Below are 19,702 nucleotides of genomic sequence, written 5' to 3' on the forward strand. Positions count from 1 at the left end.
CCCATCAAAGAGCTCAAAGCTTGACAATATATCTTAGTTTCTTGGAGGAACTAGTGACATTCTAGAGGGGTAAGAGGGAAGGGAAGCATTCACAACTTAAATGACAGTGCTGTATCTGCCCAATTTAATTAAACTTGTTGCCATTTAAAGAGAAGTGCCCCCCATGAAGCTGGTTTTCCAGGAACTGAACCCTTCTTTTTTTCATTTTTTTCTCCTCAGAAAACTCTAGCTACAGCCTACTAGGTTACCTTGCTCTATGGTTGAAGTATTTCATCACCTATTGGTCTAACAAGAAAAAAGGAATAGCCCATTTTCCTGTGAACTCTAAATTCACATGATGACCACACCATGTCATTTATAGGAAAAGGCTGCCCCCAGAGCCACTCCAATTTGGGATCAGTTAAAAACCCAGGAAATGAAACCACCTCTCTGGGATCTGCATCTCCTTCACAGATTCTCATTGGCTTCAGGGGCTGCCTCCTGCTCCGTGTGTTGGGAATCAAGCCTCAGTGACCCTAGGGACAGAATTAGGAATGACACCAACTGTTCATCACCATAAGAGACAGGACCTCCCCTCTGTCCTTACACCACCGACGAACTTTTATTTCTGACCAGGAAAGAGTTTCTCTGCCTTGGCCACTGTGTTCCCTCATCAGAGCTAATTTTGGGAATGACATCTTCTTCCCCAGGCTTAAGTCATAAGCACCAAGCCTTCCTTCCCTCTGTTGGATACTGCAATGAACCTTGTATTAAACTGAAAAGAAAAGCTTTTTTTATTGGTATTTTTATTTTTTTTTACCAAGCCCTCTTGGTGCTAAAACATCTTGACATTAATTTGTGTGAAAATAGCTAGAGAATCAAAACCTAATCTAATACAAAAAAGAGACCCGGGTGACCTCAGGTTACAATACAAAGGGCTTCGTGGGTCCTGGGGATTGTTTGTAATACAGACTGTGGCAAATGTGAGCAATTGATTACACACCCTGTGGTTTTCCCATCAAAGAGCTGGTTATGAAAGGAAATAAAACTCCGCCATTAGTAACCGAAGACACACGTCATGATAGATACGGGCTATCTTTATGGGAGAGAACAAATCATGTACTTGAGTATGTTGCCTAGAGGGCTGTGTATGAATAAAAGTGGCTTTACACAGTTATTCGAATAATGATAATTTAATGATTTTTACACTAAAAAACAATGTAGAGCTAACTAGAATTTTCTGCCTAAATATGAATGTAAAATTGAACAATGTAAAACTGGATTTCACAGCCACAGATTTTAATGGATTGTTTCTGTTCACTTGGGAAAGATTAGGTAGGGTGAGGAGTACTATATGTCTTCCAAAGACGTTTCTCTAAGAGTAATCAAATAGTGTAAAATGGAGAAAAATGGTTTGAATTCCAAGAAATCATTCCTCTTGGACCATGACAACTTTGAAGAAAAATATTTTCACAAAATTTCATTTTAATCATCTTCTTTACAAAGCACAATACTTAAGACTTTTCTAAATACAATTTTAGAAAATGAAGCAAAAAAATAATCTCCATAGATGCTGGTCGAGTCCATGCTGAATGCAAAAGAATTTCTTCAAAAACGATCCTTCCAAGCTTTTCAATATTCTCGACGGGTCCATTTTGTAAAGAGTAAAGATGGAGGCTGCTCAGGCAGTGGCTCGTCCGTTCCAAAATGTAGAATCCTCTTGCTGGTTAGCCCAAGGGGCAGTAACGACGTTAAATATGCCACCTCCTCCTTCTAGAATGACTTCTCCCTCTCCTTGTACAAAGAAAGCCAGTGGCTTCCGCGAGGGGAAGATGAGAGCTCTCTACATTCCAGGTTGCTAGTGCCCCACGAGGGCGCTCCAACCTCTCAATTTAATTATTAACAATCCTACTCTGTGTACACATCATATAAAACTATATCGTTAGGGATTTTCATGATGAGTAAAGGAGAAATCCAAACATCAAAGAATTCAATCCTCATTCTTCTATTAGGCGGTGGGAAATCTCTCAAGGCGTTAAGTTTAATGTAGAAATGCGTAGAAGAGTCAAGGGGTTCAGGAATGTTTCATGCCGCCCTTGGAAGCTTGGTGCTCCCAGCCCCCAGCACACTGCGGGCAAGGCTGCTGAAAAGGCAATATGTCCAGGCATGGGAACGTAGGATGGGAGGTTTCTTTCTCTATGTGCTCCCTTCCCTTAATTGCGCCCCCGCCCCGGAAGACCAGGGTGTCTGGGCTCCGTACGGACAGTACTCTGGAGGAAGTCGCAGCCTCAAGCAGCAAGGATGAGTATGTCGGCAAGAGGAAGGCGGGGGAAGGGAGAGACGAAGAAAAAGACATTTATTTGTAATACTTCTGATCATCGATAACATGTGGTGATTTCTTTTTTTGCATTACTCCTTCCGTGTTATCAATTCTCATTCTTTGTGGTTGTGCAAATCCATTAATGTTTAGTACTTCTACTCGAAAACTCAGGAAATAGACAAAGCAGCTTTTTTAGAAACACATGAAACGTCTTCAGGGGCCCTTAAGGGACCACCCCCCACCCCCCATCCCCAAACAATCTTGCAATACAGTATGCCCCCTTATTTTCAGCTAAGGATGAGGAAACAGTTACACAGTCTAAGGCTGAGCTGTTCATTTGCTACAGAGATAAAGCGGACAAGCAAACACCAGTTTCCTGGGGATGGAAAAAGCAATTCCATAAATGCAAGAAAGATCCAATGGCCACACTTCAACAAGAGCGTGCCCCCATTCTCTTGGACCTGAGGAAGGGGTTACAAGAGAACAAGGCAAATGACATTATGTGAGTACAGTTTCAACAACAGCACACACGGATGACCCAGTGCAGGAAATAACACAGCTTCCCCCCCTGGTTTTCATTGCATTTTACGTTTATTTATTTTTGCTTTCATAATGCATATTCTGTTCACGCAAAAGGTGCAAAGGACAGGAAGCAGGGGTTTAACTTGGCTGATGAAAAATCAAGCAGGGGTGACATTTCTAGTTCCATGAACCACCTACAACTAGGAGAACTTAAACGTCACAGCTGGCACCACAGAGCACGCCCAACTTCACAGCTGTCTCCTCTTGGGACCTTTGGCTAGGTGAGAGAAGCTTTGAAGACAGTGGCCTCTAGTGGACTTTGAGGAGTGGCTTTAAAAAAATGTGGGGTTTTTTTGTTGTTGTTGTTTTTTGTTTTTTGTGTTTTTTTCGTTTTTTGGTTTTTTTTTTGTTGTTGTTTTGTTTTGTTTTTTGAATCATGGTAGCTGCATCACAAAAGCTCCAATCAAGAGGGTGGTAAAAAGAAGGCACAGATCATTGCAAATACCAGGTTTTCTCTTTCTCTTTTTGTAAATATACCATCATATATAAGCTAAAATTTATCTTAGGGGGTGGCGGGTTGGCTGGCAGGGGAAGGGACGGGTCAGACCTAAAATTGCATATGTAATAGAATCTAGAGGGGACACAAAGCGAGGCAGCTTTCTGCCCAAAGCAAAAGAATGGAACGCTCGCTCTGGACGATGTGGAATACAAACACTGGGGGAATCTGTGACAAAACACGATTAAAAAAATCATAAAATTATAAAGCTTGTAAACGAATAATCTGAAATTACATTTTATTAATGGAAAATATCATCAAAATAGTACCACTATGGACTAAACTGCCTGAGTTTTCGTTTCGCATGAGATCTCATAGTAAAAAAAGCCTTTAGCACAATTTGCTCTAAGTCACAACCAGTGCCATGCCCAGGATTATACCATGGGGAAGAGTCTCCTCTTGGATGGAATTTGTGTTGTGCTATCAAGACTTTTGTGCTAATCTTGCAAACAGGGACATGTTGAGGCAAACCTTTAATCTTTTGGCACAAGGTTATTTTGGCTGGGGCGGAAAATTTGAGTCTCGGACTCAGGATGAATAATGTGACATTTCATTTATCAAGTATTCATTTTGATTGAAGAGCTTTCTTTATGTCATTAACTTCCATCTATAAAGGAAAAACAAGAGCCGAACAAAATCATAATGAATTCGCCGGTGTGAGAGAAGCTCAAAGATAATCAACCTGGTCGACAAAGAAAATAATCAACGTGACACTTTTAAAGGTGAAACGGGTAAAATGACCTCTGAATGACGAGTTGACGACGATGCCAGAAATGACATAAACCTAAGGAGCAGGCGCACAGATGCGGTGCGCTAGCAAACAGTGGATGTTTTCATTCTTGGGCTGCCAGGAACCACCACTTGTCAGAAGGGGCAGTAACTGCAGTGTCCTGGCCGGAGGGCGGAGCAGGCTGTCCAGACGTGCCGGACCACCTAGCAGCGTTGGAAGGCAGCTCCGGTTGGGCCCGGGGGCGGGGGGGAGGGGAGACTGTCTGAGAAGCAGTTCCCTAACGTTTCTGTAAGTAGCCTGGGTCCCAGTGACCACCAAGGACACCAACTGGACGAAAGCTGAAAGTCTGCCTCCGGCCTTTTGCAACCCTCTGCCACTTGGTAACGGCTGAGCTGGCTCGGAGGGTGAAGGGGGGCAGGGCTCCGATGCCCTGGCAGGACTGACACGGTCGTCGGTGAGAGGTAAAGAGGTGAAAGCAAGTTCTGAGTGCAGACAGCTGTGGTCTTTGGAGTTCCAATGACAGAAGCCCGCTGGCAGTGGGGTCCCCCCAGCCCCATGCCCTCTGGCAGTTACTCTAATGAGGCCTTTGGAAAGTGGAGGGAGCTTTTCACAGAGACGTTTCAGATAAACCCCAAACGAGAAACCCAACTAGGGGCACATTTAGTAAATGCCTCCCTTCCCTAAGACTTCCTGGATCGCAGGAGAGGACGAGAACATGAGCCTGTCCAATTCCAAGAAAATCGCCACAGGATTTGATCGCACATCTAAATCTGCAGAGAACTAAAAATCATTTACTTTCAAAATGAAGCCCCGATGCTGCCCCCAACCCGAACTGAGCCTCTCGAGAGGGAGCAGGACCCCGAGGGACCCACCTGCAACCGAAGCCGGATTTTCTTCTCTTCATCCAACTCTGACAGTAACTGCTTAATCTCTCGTCTGAAAAACAAATGGCCACGAAATGAAACAAAAGCCCAGACTTCCTCAATAAGAGATAAGAAGCCTCTTACCATTACAAAGTCCATCTGAGCCTTTTACAGACAAAACGTGGACACAACATTGTGTTTCCTTTGCATTGTTATTGCTTGATATTTACCGCAGACAGAAAGGCTTGCTATTATTTCTGGGCTCCCCAAATGTGTAGCCGTCCAACAGGAGGTCTGAAATGACCTCTGAGATCCCTTAGTCCAAGCTTCTCCTAAGAGGAGAAGACGGGGAAGGCGAGGCCAGAGAGGTGGACGGACTCGCCGGAGGCCTTAGACTCCGGGTATCCAGGCTGAGATTCTGTCGCCTTCCCTCTAACGATCCCTTGGTTATGGAATCACTGGTCTTTAAGTGTATTTACATAATGATTTCCACTGCGGACATTTCTGTCACTCCCCACATACTTATTTTTCACAGAGTTTTAAAGTAATAAAAGGCTACTGCCTATGTTTCCAATGAGTCTCACAAAACCTTACAAATAGTAATACCTGGGATCTTGGGGTTAAGGCAGATGAACTGACGATATGGTAATCACGTCATCGAGAAAGTAGACACGAGTTAGGACATGCAGTCTAACGCCTTTTACAACATGAAATAATGAAGTGGGACACAATCATCTTGCAAATTCAAGACTCTGTATTTAGGACGCTGCAACCATCACCGCTCTGGTCAGAGAACTGTACTCCATTTTAAGGGATCAAACATTCCATCTAACACGTATGTTTTTACAAACTGGATTGGGAAATCAAAAACCAAGGACTGCAGAAACAGCATAATAAATAAGGTATAAGCTACACTGCGTGTGCTCACTTCAAGTGATGGTCCCTATACTTGGTCGGTGTCCCGGCCCTGCCGCCGACACACCGGGTTCTCTGACATTAACCAGTGGTGACTCATTGCTGTGTTTGCTCAAGCACACGCTATGCACCTCTATCTCAGCGGGCACTACTCAGAGCTTAGGAAAGAAGTAGCGGCGATCCTAAGCAGACAGCGCGACTCCAGGAAGACGACGGCAGGCAAAGCCTGGAGTCTGGCAGATCGGAGGAGTTGGTTGGGGGAGCCAGTGCAAAGAAAGGCACTGAGTATTGAACCAGTAAACGGGGGCCCGAGTCCACAAAGAGGAAGGGAGATCGGGAGATCGGGAGATCGACGGGGAAGGGTCGGCACTGGAGCAGGGACGTAAGAACCAGCATGTTGGGGGATGAGGGGAGTCAGCACAGACTTCAGCTGAAGGCTGAAAGGGACACGTGGAACGAAGACAGGAGATTTTAGGGGCCCGATGGCCGTGGGCACGGAGGCCAGGCTGACGACGGCTGACAGAGACGGGCACTGGAGAGCGGTCTCTGTGACCCGTTGATTCAACAAGATATTGGCCGGGGAAGGACAATCCTGGGCAACTGGGCCCGGGCCTCACGGCGGGGAGGGACATGGGGCGGGCTGGGGGGAGGGGGAGGCCCTGAAGCGCTGGCGGGTCTTCAATGTGAGGCAGGCGCAGGCCATTTCTGATGCTCCAGGCCCCAACCAGCGGCCCCAAGGGCTGAAGCCCTGGGTCCAGGCCAGCCCGACTCAGTGATGGTCCTCTTCAGAAGGCTGAGGACCAGCGCTCTGGGATGTACTGGGGCCGTGGGGTCCCTGTCTAGGCAGGAGACACACGTCACCCGGACACGGACGGGGCTGGTGGTTGGTTACCTAAACCTGTAACCCACAGAATCGGATAGGAGATAGGGACTTTACAGAACTGGAGGCAGCCCGGCTGGCCCTGAGACACCCTCTCTAGATCCAGCCGGTTGAGTCGGCAGAGTTATTTGATGGATATCTTCCAGGGAAGGGGTAAGACGGGGGGACCCCAATGTCACACGACACCTCCCAGCTGGAGCGGAACAGAACCTGAACGGAGCCGCAACGCTCCGAGTAAGTCCCTCGTAACCCTTGTCCTACCTCGGTGCTCTAGAGAAAAGGGGTTCTGAGATTAGGTACGTTTCAGAAAACTATCACACCATCCTCTCCGTCTTCCTGATGTCCAGCAAAGGCTGGGAGCAGTCCTTTAGAGAAGCCACCACTGTGTTGAACCCCAAATCCCCCAAGTATCTGGCCACAACACACATCAGGGCCATCTGGCATGCCAGGCTTCTGCCAGCTGCAGAGGTGCTCCCAGGGCATGACCGTGGGCCTCCGGCCCACCGCCCGCCACTGCCCCGGCACCTCCCACCCAGAAGGGATGCGCCGACTCGCCAGCCACCGGGCTGCTCCGTGTGCCCGCGAGCCCACCCGTGCTGCTCTGTCCGCTGGACTGCTCTGCTCTTGGTGACCCTAGATCGTCTTTCAAAAGCCCATTCAGGGGCGCCTGGGTGGCTCGGTTGGTGAAGCGTCCGACTCCGGCTCAGATCGTGATCTCAGGGTTCGTGAGTTCAAGCCCTGAGTTGGGCTCTCTGGTGAGAGATTCTCTCCCTCGCCCTCTCTCTCTGCCCCTCCCCTGCTTGCACTGTATCTCAAAATAAATTTTGAAAATATAAAAAAAAAATTATTTTTTAAAACTCCTCTTTGGGAAACACCTCCATAGATGCCCCCCGCCGCCCCATTTCCCCCAAGAAAGAGCTAAGAGATCCCTAAACTCCGAGCGTCAGTTTACTCAGGTAAGGACCTCGCGGCGTCTAACCTCTTTACTGTCTTTGTCACCGCATACAGCGCCCTGGGTAATGTTTATGTGTGCAATTTATTTTCGCTTATGGGCCTTTCTCCGCATCTAAGTGCTCCGTGAGGACCAGGGGTGCGGAGAGCGCGTGTAGGCACGCACGGAGAGAGCCCCGAGTCTCACAAGCAGAACATCTTGTGAAGCGTAAGGTCTTGGGTCTAAAGATCCCCCACATCTCTGTCATCCATGACAGCCCCTAAACGCAAGCCGATTACTTCGTCAGACAGCTCACTGAAGAAACGGCCAGTTTTCTGGCGCTAGAAGAAAAGCTGGCTGTTGGGCTCGTTACAAAGCGGTACACGTGCATACTTCATCTTGTGGGGATTTAAAGATCTTCCTTTTCAGCGGCCCGCCGTCCCTGCGTGCAGCGGATCCGGTTTACGCAAGAAGCTGAGGGAAGCGAAGCCTCTCAGGTTCAAACCCAACTCACCCCTGCTGCCACCACCCTGGGGAAGCGGGCCGCGTGCCGAGGCAGGCGGGGACCCAGGCTTGCGGAACGAGGCCGTGGCCCAGCAGAGAGCAACCTGCGGGGTGGCCAGAGAAGGGCCCGACACTCACTTCTGCTGGTCCTTCATAGTCTCGATGATGCTCCTCAGCTCGCGGACCTGCGTCCTTAGCTCCTCCACGGCCGCCTGGCTGCTGGCCGCAGGCTCCATCTTTGGTTTTCCTTCCGAGCCAAACAGAGACGGGGAGTTGGCTCTGTGTCCGGCTGTTCCCAAAGAGGATGACAGGGGGGAGGATGTTGCCGAGGACAGAGAGGCTGGCCCGCCACCACCACCTGCAGCCATGGTCCCTGGCTTGGGCGGCAGGGACGCTTTGTTGTCTGACACCTATGACAAGGGAAGGCAGAGAGGATTCAGGCGGGGGATTCGTGCTGAGTAAAGTTCCCCCCCCCCCACATCCCCGTCCCCACCGCCCAAGACACACTCGTCACACCCCGTCATCCACAAGACCCCAAGGGCCCACTTGGCACAGGCATCCCCCCTTCACGTGCCTCTCCCTGTGTGCTTTAACTTCGACCACCCTTCTGGACAGGTAGTTCCTAACCGGTTTAGCGTGCAAGTCCGGAGGCCCGCCTGCTTGCTAGGCTCTGCGAACTCCGAAGCGAGCAAAACACGTTCCCAGCTCCCAAGAGCTCAGAACACAGCACAGTGCAGACAGACAAGCCGACACACTGCAGATGCGGGGGAGTCCGCACACAGGGAGGTAAGACACAGAGCTGCGCAAGTACGCCAAAGGGACCGGCCATTCGGGAGGGAAGGTATCGGGGAGCTGCTGACGGCCCCATCCTGGAGGAGGAGGACTAGGAGGCGGCCGGAAGAGGAAGGGTGACTGGAGAGAAAGGTTCTAGGAGGAGGGAATGGGCTCGGCAAAGGCACAGAGACCGGGGAGTGAGACACATTCACGGCAAGCGGGTCACTCGGCAGCCAGGAAGGCGCTGGGGACGGGGCTCAGGCCGGGGAGGTAGAGCGGGCTGGCGGAGGGGGTTAAAAACATCCTGCACGGAGCTAACGATGACAATGGCTGTAGAAAGGCCTAGAGGTTGGCAGGTCAGGAGGGCGAAGGCACGGCCGGGAGAGTCACATACAACGAAAGCTAGGAACGGGGAGGGGGAGGGTTGACAGACAGCGGCCAAGGGAAAAGAGAGAGGACAGCTCTGAGAGACGCAGCGGAGGCAGGCTCAACCAACCAAGAGATGCGGCGCCCGGCCTCAGGGAGTAGACGCGCCGTGGGCGGCTGTGGTTCCGGACCAGCTACAGGGTCACGGGTGGGGACGGAGGAAGCAGGCATGGAGGCTGTACCCTTTGTGGCAGGAGGAACAGCGCGAAGGCCCAGAAAAGTTTCACTTCTGACACACTGAGTTTCAGGAGCCCGACGGATAGCCAAGGGGACATGCCCAGTGGGCAGAGGAAGGCATGAAAAAGTGAGCTGGGCCAGAGAAATCACCTGAGGAAGCGGTGCCACGGGGGTGAATAGCACAGAATTAGGAGAGAAGAGGCCCGATGATGGGGCCTGGGGACTCCCTAACGTGAAGAGGTGGGGAGAGAAAGGACACCCCTTGGGGACTGGGGCAGAGCGGTGAGCGATGGGACAAAGCAAGACCAGAAGAGAGGTGTGGGTTACGGAGGTCCCCTGAGGGGTTTCCAGAAGGAAAAAGGGTTGGATAAGTGCATCAAAGGTGCTGAGAGGAAAACGGAGGTTGGGGGCATTTGGTGGAACAAAGGAGACTGAAGACTGATCATGACGGGTCAGCACCTGAACAGGAGGTGAGGGGTGTGGCCTGCAAGTGTAGAACCCTCTTTCCAGAAACCCGCCTGAAGATGGAAGGTGGGAGAAAGAGAAAGTGTTCAATGGAGAAGCTTCAGGAGGAGACGGAATGATGTAACGGTTCTGTTTGCTTTCAAAGAAGGGGGAGATGCTGAGCCGGATAATATCCTAAGGAAAAGACCAATGACGGGCCAGGCCAAAGACAGTGGAGACAGACCGGGCCGGCCTGATGGAGGAGTGCCCCGAGGAGGAGGCCGGGAGGGCACAGGCAGTGGGACAGTCATGGGCGGGAGGGCAAAGGGGCACCGGGCCACCCAGGGGAGGAAGCGGCAGCGAGGGAAAGTGAGATCCTGAGGCCCAAGGCAGGTTGGGGGGAGGGCAAGCAGCAGACAGGGCGCTGGGAGGCGAGGGGGTGAGTGACGGGGAAGTTGAGGCCGGTGGTAAAGCTTGGCAACGCAGCTGGGACTCTTCCAGCAGCAGGTGCCCAGGGCAAGAGCCAAGAAGGGGCCTGGCTGGCACGGTGAGGAGGGAGAGCGTGGATTCCGGCTGTGCTAGAGAGAGAGACTGGGCAGAGCGAGCCAGAAGCAGATGGGCCATCATTCCCAGCCTCCCCGCCCGCCTTTTCTCTGCCAAGTTACCATTGAGGAAAAGCGCTTTCTGCTGCCAGGGAGAGCGATCTGCCATCCCGTGCTTATTGCTGTAGGAGTTAGAGTAAGAGGGAAGAGGGACTGACATTTATGCAGCACTGGTCACGTGCCGGACGTCGCTAGATAATGGAAACGAGGATCAGCTGGCACCCACTTTCGACTGAGCAGGAAACGGAAGCTTAGGGACGTGGTTGAGAAATCCCCCAAGCTCACAGCTAATAACGGGCAGAACCGGGCTTCAGTCCTCTCCTCTGCCGGCTGGAACCTCAAGCCCCGTACCATGACTGCCTGAGCCTGAAGATTCACGCTCTCCTGTCATTATTTTCTTTGCTTCTTTCCTATTCCTGGGTTCATGCTTTTCCCCACTTCCCGCTCTGCATTGTCACATACCTCCTCCAACCTACCGATGTCCTCACAGACTGACTTTCAGGCAACTCTTCAAGCGATGCTTCTTTTAGTATTTCCTACGTAACTTTCTCCCCCAGCCCACTGCAGCCGGCAAATAGCCTTTCAAGCTCTGACAAGAGTTTCGGCCACTATGCACCCTGACCAAGGTAGTTCACGTACAGAAGCAATAAACAACGTGACCCGACAACCCCCAGGAAGGGACAGGGGCTAATGGGGTGGGACCGTGTAAATCAGAAACATGAAGAGCCGCTGCCTACCAGTAGATGTCACTACAGAGACACCCCGGGGATGTCAGCCAGAGCGCAGCTATGGGAAAAAGCGGGTCTAAATCCAGTTTCTGCAAATGGAATCCTTTCATAAAGGAAGACTGCTTTAGTTTTGTGACTAACTACAATTGATGTGTTTTATAGGATCATATTTTTGCTTACTAGACCAGGTTTTTAAGAAAATCTAGACGTATGTGTAAATTCTTAAATCTGTGAGAAGGAAAAGCCTACATACCCTGTGATTTCTTTGTGTTCGTTCCTGCTTCAAGTGCCTTAAAAAAGCGGGTGTAGCGTTCTGCTGTTAGAAAGCAGTTGCTAATGTTTATAGAAAATAACTCCAACTGACTGGGTTCTCTTAGCACGAGAAAACACATTCTTAGGCTGAACAGGACCAGTACAGGGTATCCTTCAAAAGCCGCGCGCAGTAGCTGAACACTGCTATTCCGTTCCCTGGGCATGCAGTGAAACCAAAATGGTTTTAGACTATCGATTGATCGTAATAAATGGATCCGAATCAGCTTTTCTTTAAGGGACTCGCTTTAGTTCTTGAAAGCCACGTGCTGCCAAACATAACCTGTGATATCATCGGTTTTGAACACAAAAGCCAAGACCTGTGGGCAGAGCGCACGGCACTGAATGTACCTCATGTGCTCTCTGCCACACCACTGGGCTCCTGAGGCTGCTTCGGCGGCGGTGGTGGTGGTGGTGGGGACGGTGACAGCGGCAATGGTGCGTGAGGGCGTGTGCTCGTGTGTGGCTGACGGTATGCCGAGGAGATCAAACCACAAGAGAAAACATGAAAAAGCCACAACTAACCTTGCAGCTCAGACATTCCGCCCAGTTTGAGGGACTTTTTAAAAACACGCGTCTGGGGTTTTGATGACTGAAGTAGTAACTGTTACTGAAGAATGACAAAAACTCGCATGGTCTGTGGCAACGGACTAAATGTTTGTGTCCTGCACGCCCCACCCCTGCCACTCGTATGTGGAAATCCTAGCCCTGAGTTGGGATATTAGGAGGCAGGGCCTCGGGAAGTGTGAAGGTCATAAGCGTGGTGCCTCAGGAATGCAATTAGTGCCCTTAGAAAAAAGACCTCAGACAGCTCCTCACCCTAGCTTCTACCACGTGAGGAGACAACGAGAAGTCAGCTGTCTGCAACCCACCGTCACCGGAACCGGCCACGCCGGCACCCTGATCTCGGAATGCCGGCCTCCAGAACTGAGACCTAACTGCCTGCCGCTTCTAAGCCCCCCATCGATGCCACTCTGTTACAGCAGCCCGAACGGACTAAGACTCCCGTTTATCCTCGTCTGGGTTAGAACTCCTCGTCAGAGCGTACACGGAAAGGCAGGGATCCCTTGCCACGGCTGGTCACTCACTTGGGATATGGTAACAGTCTTTGAAGTTTTCTTTGATGCTTCCACTCCTCTGTGTGCAAGTGAAACGTGTTCCTCTTTATCTTCTTCGGGACTTGGGGAGTCAAAGATATCAGGGCTTGAAAGGGAAGACTGGATAAAGCCAAAAGAAAATGCTTTTGTCAGAATTACACCTTAGCTGACATAGCTTTTGTTCACATAATGTTGTATGCTTTTCAAAGCGCTCGACACTTCTACTTTGTTTCTCTCCTCATTATAACCTCGAGAGGCAGAAAGTGTGCTCTATCTGGTGCACTAGAGACAGTGGCAGAACTGGGACTAAGAAGCAAGATTTCCTACAGCAGGGATCTTTCCATGGGATCTTTCCACTGATGGCCGCCGGTCATTTCACCCGTGCAGGCCTGCATCACCGTCCTTTCCGGCTCCCTCCATCCTTCAGAGCCTCCCGTCTTTCTGTAAACATCTGCTACTGTGTGTTGAGCACTGAGCTTGATACCGGACTTAGCTGACATGCCCGACACGGTCCCTGCTCTCACAAGGCTGACAGTCCAGTGCAAAGGGACACACAAGTCAAGAGGAGGCTGCCTCGAAGCTGCCTCTCCTTCATTCCCTCTGGATCCTTTTCCAGGACCACAAAATCTGAGGCGAAGTGAAGTGCCTACAAGAACTTTTCTGAGAGGAAACTGTTTCAGGGAGCGAGAGGTCACAGGCCCGGGGGCCAGTGAGTGACATTTCCGCAGCCCCAGAGCACAGCCCTGCCTGCAAGGGGTGGGGGTGTGGGGGGAAGCTCGCCTCTAATGTGACGTCTACTGCTAAATCTCCACCCTCGTCGCCAGGGACAATCAACATCCGTGGTGGATTCTATGTTTGCTAAGGTGCATTTACAGAATGGCGGCATCTTTTGGTAAAACACGGGGATAATACTCCTACCCTTTCTGCCTCACTGTGAAGGTCAAAAAGCTGGATGAATGTGAACCAATTCACTGGAGTGCACGTGGACAGAAAAGATGACTGTGCTAGAATTTCCCAAGTTTAGGACCAAACAAATGAAACTAAGCGTTCCTGTGGCAAGGAATCTTTCTAAACGACGAATCTTCCAGAGATCTCTTTGGGTGTGCTCATACTTAGCATAGAAGTGTGGCTAAGTGTGGGAAAACAGTCCTATTTAGAATCATCACTGGTGTCATTATTGAAAAATCATGCCTACATCATGCCATGTTTATCTTCTTCTGTTGACTATTTTCTACGGCAGAAAACTAATATATTTAGGGATTTGTAAGCAAAGTTTGAAAATGAAAAGGTCTTACTTGTTAATCTTTGTTTCCTCTGAAAATCCAAGTACCTAGAGTAACACCCCGAACTAAGCTTTCTTATTAGTCTAAGCTTAACTGCTTAACCACCTTGCAATGCCTATATCCTTTCATTCTGAGATTTTATTCAAAAAGCCAGTTTCGGGGCGCCTGGGTGGCTCAGTCGGTTGAGCGACCGACTTCGGCTCAGGTCATGATCTCACGGTTTGTGAGTTCGAGCCCCACGTCGGGCTCTGTGCTGACAGCTCAGAGCCTGGAGCCTCTTCAGATTCTGTGTCTTTCTGTCTCTCTCTCGGCCCCTCCCCTGCTCACACTCTGTCTCTCTCTCTGTCTCAGAAATAAATAAACATTAAAAATAAAAATAATAAAAAAAGCCAGTTTCCTCCTCTGTAACCTAGAGTTCATGAGCTGTCAGCCAAAGCTTGCTCTTTGAATGCAATAAACATAAATCAGCTCAGAGCAGGGTGAGAGGCCCTGGGCTGGGGAATCCTGACTGGTGCATTTCCCCAATCATTCCTTCCAACGGCCCGTTAGGAATATGTCCATACCCACGATCCCATTTTGCTATGAAAAACCTACAGGTACTAAGCGGAAGAAGAGCAAATACGAATTCAAAGTACGCATCTACGTGGGGATGGATGGGAACGAAGGAAGAGAGTGATTATACTTCTTTAAAGCAAAAATGTATCCTGTTATTTCAAGCCTTCAAATAAAATTGTTCCATATAAAAATGCCCAACTTTGAGTCACTGTGCCATAAGCTTCCCATGGGCAGGGCCCATGTGTGTCTCGCTCCCAGTCGCAGCCTTGGTACCCGGCTCAGAGCGGAGTCCCCATGAGATAAATGCCTATAAATATTTGTTGAATGAGCGAATGAACGAAGGTGGTGGCTAAAAGCGGAGTGAAGATGAGGTGCCTTTACCCAGTCCCCCAAATATACATGAACCTCCAGGCATGCGATGTATGAACCAAGGGTGGGGTGTGGATGATAAACTGACTTTCTCTGTATTTGATTCTGGATGCCTCAAGGCCCTCTAGACCTTGAAAAGGGGGAAAGAATTTGTAGGAAAAAACAAAACTGAAGAAGGATTTATAGAGAAGATGTGGGAGGTAGGATCAAAACTCTGAGATACTCAGAAGCAATTAAATAGGTTGTGTGTATATGAGGCACGTTGGGGAGGGTGTGGAGAGAGTAAAGATGGTCGCGACACAGTACTCTATATACCTAAAGAGTGAAAAAGTAAGCCACTGTGTCAAGTCTTTCTCCCAAAAAGGTGTCAATACATAGTTAGGTTTGTTTCATTCAAAGAGGCAAAATAGCATGACTCAAACCACACCTCCCAAACTGAACAGATATGAGAGAAGAGGTTCAAAGGAAGTGGCATTCTTTTTCTTCTAAATGAGGACCTCTCAGGTGGGATCAGTGACGAGGCGAAAGTAGAAAGTGTTCTGGAAAGCCTGCAAAAGGTTAATTCCTTGGCATATCTGGGTGAAGGTCATAAGGTCTTAGACCTGCATTCCCAGCAAGGACAAGACAATGTGATATACAGAGGTAGAGAGAGAGAGAGAGAGAGAGAGAGAGAGAGAGAGAGAGAGAAAGAAAGAGAGAGAGAGAAAGAGAAGGAAAGAAAGAAGATAGATGGGTAGGTAGATATACATACGCACATCGCTTGTGGAAGCATCAAGATATTTTCTCCAATGACATTCACTTCAGTGTTTATAATGAAGAAGTGGAAACAACATAAATGTCCAATAATCGTGCATGGACTAGATAAACTCATATATTCACAGGTTGGAACACTAGGCAGCCATTAAATGTGATGTCATGGTAGAATGGGTAATGACTGGGGAGAAGGGTACACCATATAAGGGGGGAGAGCAAGTTCCAAAAAACCATGTGCTGTGTGATCCCATTCTGAAGACATAAGGTTAGATGTACAGACAGAAGTTTAAATAAAAACTACAGATATACACTAAGCGGTTAACGGTTCTCAGCTCTGGAAAGCAGGTTACAGATATCTTACTTTCTTCTTTATGCATTTCATTGTCGAAATTTGGTACAACAACTGTGTTACAGGTTTCCAGTAAGAAAAGAAGTTATTCAAAATGACCCAAACAAAAAACGTCTGTAGGTTATCTGGAACGTTCTAACTGGTCTCTACTACATGACCAGGTGCCTCGTATGTTTACAAAACACCCTCCTAAAGGTGTGTGTGCGGTTCCGTGAAGGGGTGCCAATAATGGGGCTTTGGGAGAAAAAAGCTTGGCTGCTGCCGAGCATTGGACAGCGGCAGGTCGCTCTTTAGCAAGGTTCTGTTTATAGACCAGACTAGTCTCACTCTCCTCTTCCACCCCAAAACAGGACATTTTCTTTCTTACCAATTGCATTTCAGGTTCAAAGAGAGATCAACCCGGAAGGAGAGAAAAGGAGAGTGGGACTAGGCAGTACCCACCTCAGTGGCAGATATGCGAAGAACAAGGAGAAAGGAATACTGCTTGATTCCAGAAGACGCTCAAATCACTTTTGCTCAGCGGTGTATCTCATGACCTCCCTCTCCTGGCTCGTCCTCCTATCAGCCACTTGCGGGAGTCCTTGGCCGGAGTCTCTAACCTGACCTGCTTTGTAGCCATAGAAGAAGCAAGGAGACACTTACGGATGTGAGGGATTGAGACGGAGGCCGCCTCCCCGTAGCTTTTGGTCTGCTTGTGGTTGGGTGACTGAGTTTCTCAGTAGATGATACCACAGAGTCAAAACCTTCTAGGTCTAAAACAAAAGGAAAACAGAGTTTTAAGAGCAATAATAGGAGTGAGGGTAGGTTCTCATAACAGGCCAGAAGCACCTCTTCTCCTTAATACTCATCCTTTCCATCTGGAATGCACCTCACCATTTATGAAGACGATTTCCATCCTCTTGTCATCCAATAAATGTGGTAGGTCTTTAAAAGCTACAGAAAGAAAGGCAAAGGAGGAATCCTCTTTCCTCCACTAATGTAAGTTCATTTTGGTAGATAAAACAGTCTCGTAGTCTTAACACAAAAGGCAGTTAGCACAAGGTACAATACCCACGGACAAGTGAACGCTCATCACTGATTCCCCAAGAGGAGAGAGGGCAGGCTCCCGTTCTGGTTGTCTACCACAGCCCGGCCATCAGCTTCCACCCTGACGTTACTACAAACTCCCTGGAGGTAGACAGCAAGCTTCTGCTTCTCCAGACAACTCCCAGAGCCCGGCACCATTCTGCCTCAAGAGGCATCACTCAATGGAGACATGATCTTCAGTCATCGGTCTGCTCATTCACTCACTCCATTATGACTGAGCGGTTACTCTGTGCCACACGTGGGGGCTAGATACCAGGCTATGCCAGTGAGCGTGGCAGAAAGGACCCTGCCCTGAGGGAGCTTACATCTCGCTGATGGAGGTCTCGGAGGAATACAGAATCATTTCAGCCAGATTATAACTGCATCTGGCAGGTGTCCAAAGGAAGGCCTTTGCCGTCTTCAACAAATTGGGCTAAGGGATCACACATTCTATCTAGTTCTGGGGGGTTTACAGATCAAGTGGAGATGCGTGTTATGTGATGCACAAAGGAATGGCTGGCAGAAAGGGGCCGACACTGAGGCCCGTTATCGCTTGTGACTGGGGCAACGCCACCCCTGCCGCCAAGTAGATTGTGTTTCACATGCCATGCCAGGCACTGCCTTCCCAAACCATTCTTCATTCTCCTTTTAATGGAGCCCCGGCTTTGTTTCGGGACAATGTGCTCAGCTCCTGAGCTGGACCACGTTTGGTCTATGCCAATGATGGCAACCCTGCTCCTTTTTGCCTGTGATTGGTCTAGAGGCTGCCACGTACCCCAATTTCGATCACTGAGGAATAAAGGGAGGTCTGCTGACAGTGTCTGGGAAAGACAATTTCTCTCTGTTGGGAGACGCAAATGAGGAGAAGGCCATTCGTATCGTTGCCCTTTCTTCTTTCCTGCTCGGGGTGCTACTGTGCATGGATAGGATGCCTGCTGTGACAGCCATCTTACGGCCATGAGGGAAGCAGGGCCAACGCTCTTGGGAGTTCTTGAGGATGGCAGAGCAGAAGAACAGAGAAATGTTGGATGACTGGCAACCCTGATGAGCCACCCACCAATCCTGGAATCATCTAGTGCCTGGACTTCTTGCTATGTGAAATTAATAACCCTCTGTTCTACCAGCCAACTTCATTTTTTTATTTTTGTTTTTCAAAAATTTTTAATGTTTATTTATTTTTGAGAGAGAGAGAAACAGAGCATGGGTCAGGGAGGGGCAGAGAGAAAGGGAGACAGAGAATATGAAACAGGCTCCAGGCTCTGAGCTGTCAGCAATGAGCCCGACGCGGGGCTCGAACTTAGTAATGGCAAGATCGTGACCTGAGCTGAAGTCAGATGCTTAAATGACCAAGCCACCCAGGTGTACCTATTTCAGCCAATTTTATTTATTATTATGTTTTAATGTTGGTTTATTTTTGAGAGAGAAAGAAACAGAGTGTGAGCAGAGAGCGAGGGAGACACAGAATTTGAAGCAGGCTCCAGGCTCTGAGCCGTCAGCACAGACCCCGACGTGGGGCTCGAACCCACGAACCGTGAGATCATGACCCGAGCCAACGCTGGATGCCCAACCGACTGAGCCACCCAGGCGCCCCATATTCTAGCCAATTTTAATTAGATATTCTTTATTCTCGGCTGAAAGCACCCTAACTACTATAACTGCAAATATGCCGGCTCAGAACAGAAAAGATAAAAATTACGTGTGGGTTTTTTTCCTCCTTATTTTGGGGAGAGCTCTTTTGTTGATAGTTTTTTTTTTTTTTAATTTTTTTTTAAACGTTTATTTATTTTTGGGACAGAGAGAGACAGAGCATGAACAGGGGAGGGGCAGAGAGAGAGGGAGACACAGAATCGGAAACAGGCTCCAGGCTCTGAGCCATCAGCCCAGAGCCTGACGCGGGGCTCGAACTCACGGACCGCGAGATCGTGACCTGGCTGAAGTCAGACGCTTAACCGACTGCGCCACCCAGGCGCCCCTTGTTGATAGTTTTAATGAGCGTTCTGGGGAGCCTGGGTGGCTCAGTCGTTTAAGCGTCAGGACTCTAGATTTCAGCTCAGCTCACGATCTCACAGTTCATGGCATCAAGCTCCACATCAGGCTCTGTGCTGACAATGCAGAGCCTGCTTGGGACTCTCTCTCTCCCTCCCTCCCTCTCTGCTCCCCACCTCTCAAAAATAAACAAATAAACTTAAAAAAAAATAAGATGTCTGGCTGTGTGATGGTCAGCTTTATTCTATTAATGAACGGGCAGGTGCTGTGTGCAATCTGCTTCCTTGAGTGGAATATGCAAAACCAAGCACAAATCACTGCTTGGGACAAACCATTACACGACACCTGGAATCACAGTAAGTGACTTTATTCTAGCACCGGGTAAATGAATAATTATTCAACGAACTCATCAGGGCAAGGTAAGTATAACCAAAGGTTAACTATCTGCAGAGACAGAACAAAGAAAAGCATCAGTGGTGTTCGGAGACGATGGGGAGCCGATCAGCACCCAGTGTCAGTACAAGGCTCCCAAATGGCACCCCCCCTGCCGGCTGGCTCAGCACAGCCTGGGCACAGGCCAACATC

The 19,702-nt window shown here is 49.2% G+C and overlaps 1 protein-coding gene across 3 annotated transcripts in view; it reads right to left on the reverse strand.

Annotated features, from left to right (window-relative positions):
* Positions 1–1,432: 1,432 nt before the first annotated feature.
* The window catches only part of SH3KBP1 (SH3 domain containing kinase binding protein 1), a 334,904-nt gene continuing 316,634 nt past the window's right edge, over positions 1,433–19,702 (reverse strand). For all 3 annotated transcript variants that reach the window (XM_047075975.1, XM_047075977.1, XM_047075976.1), the window contains 5 exons: positions 16,709–16,818; positions 12,749–12,877; positions 8,339–8,610; positions 4,980–5,043; positions 1,433–3,984 (listed from right to left, as the gene is read on the reverse strand). In XM_047075975.1, the coding sequence (XP_046931931.1) occupies positions 3,943–3,984; positions 4,980–5,043; positions 8,339–8,610; positions 12,749–12,877; positions 16,709–16,818 (617 nt within the window). In that variant the 3' untranslated portion in view covers positions 1,433–3,942. The remainder of the gene's footprint in view (positions 3,985–4,979; positions 5,044–8,338; positions 8,611–12,748; positions 12,878–16,708; positions 16,819–19,702) is intronic.

Source organism: Lynx rufus, unplaced genomic scaffold (assembly GCF_022079265.1).
Source record: "Lynx rufus isolate CCGP_SWC_20201006 ecotype Redwood Valley unplaced genomic scaffold, mLynRuf1.p SCAF_14, whole genome shotgun sequence".
Classification (NCBI taxonomy): Eukaryota; Metazoa; Chordata; class Mammalia; order Carnivora; family Felidae; genus Lynx; species Lynx rufus.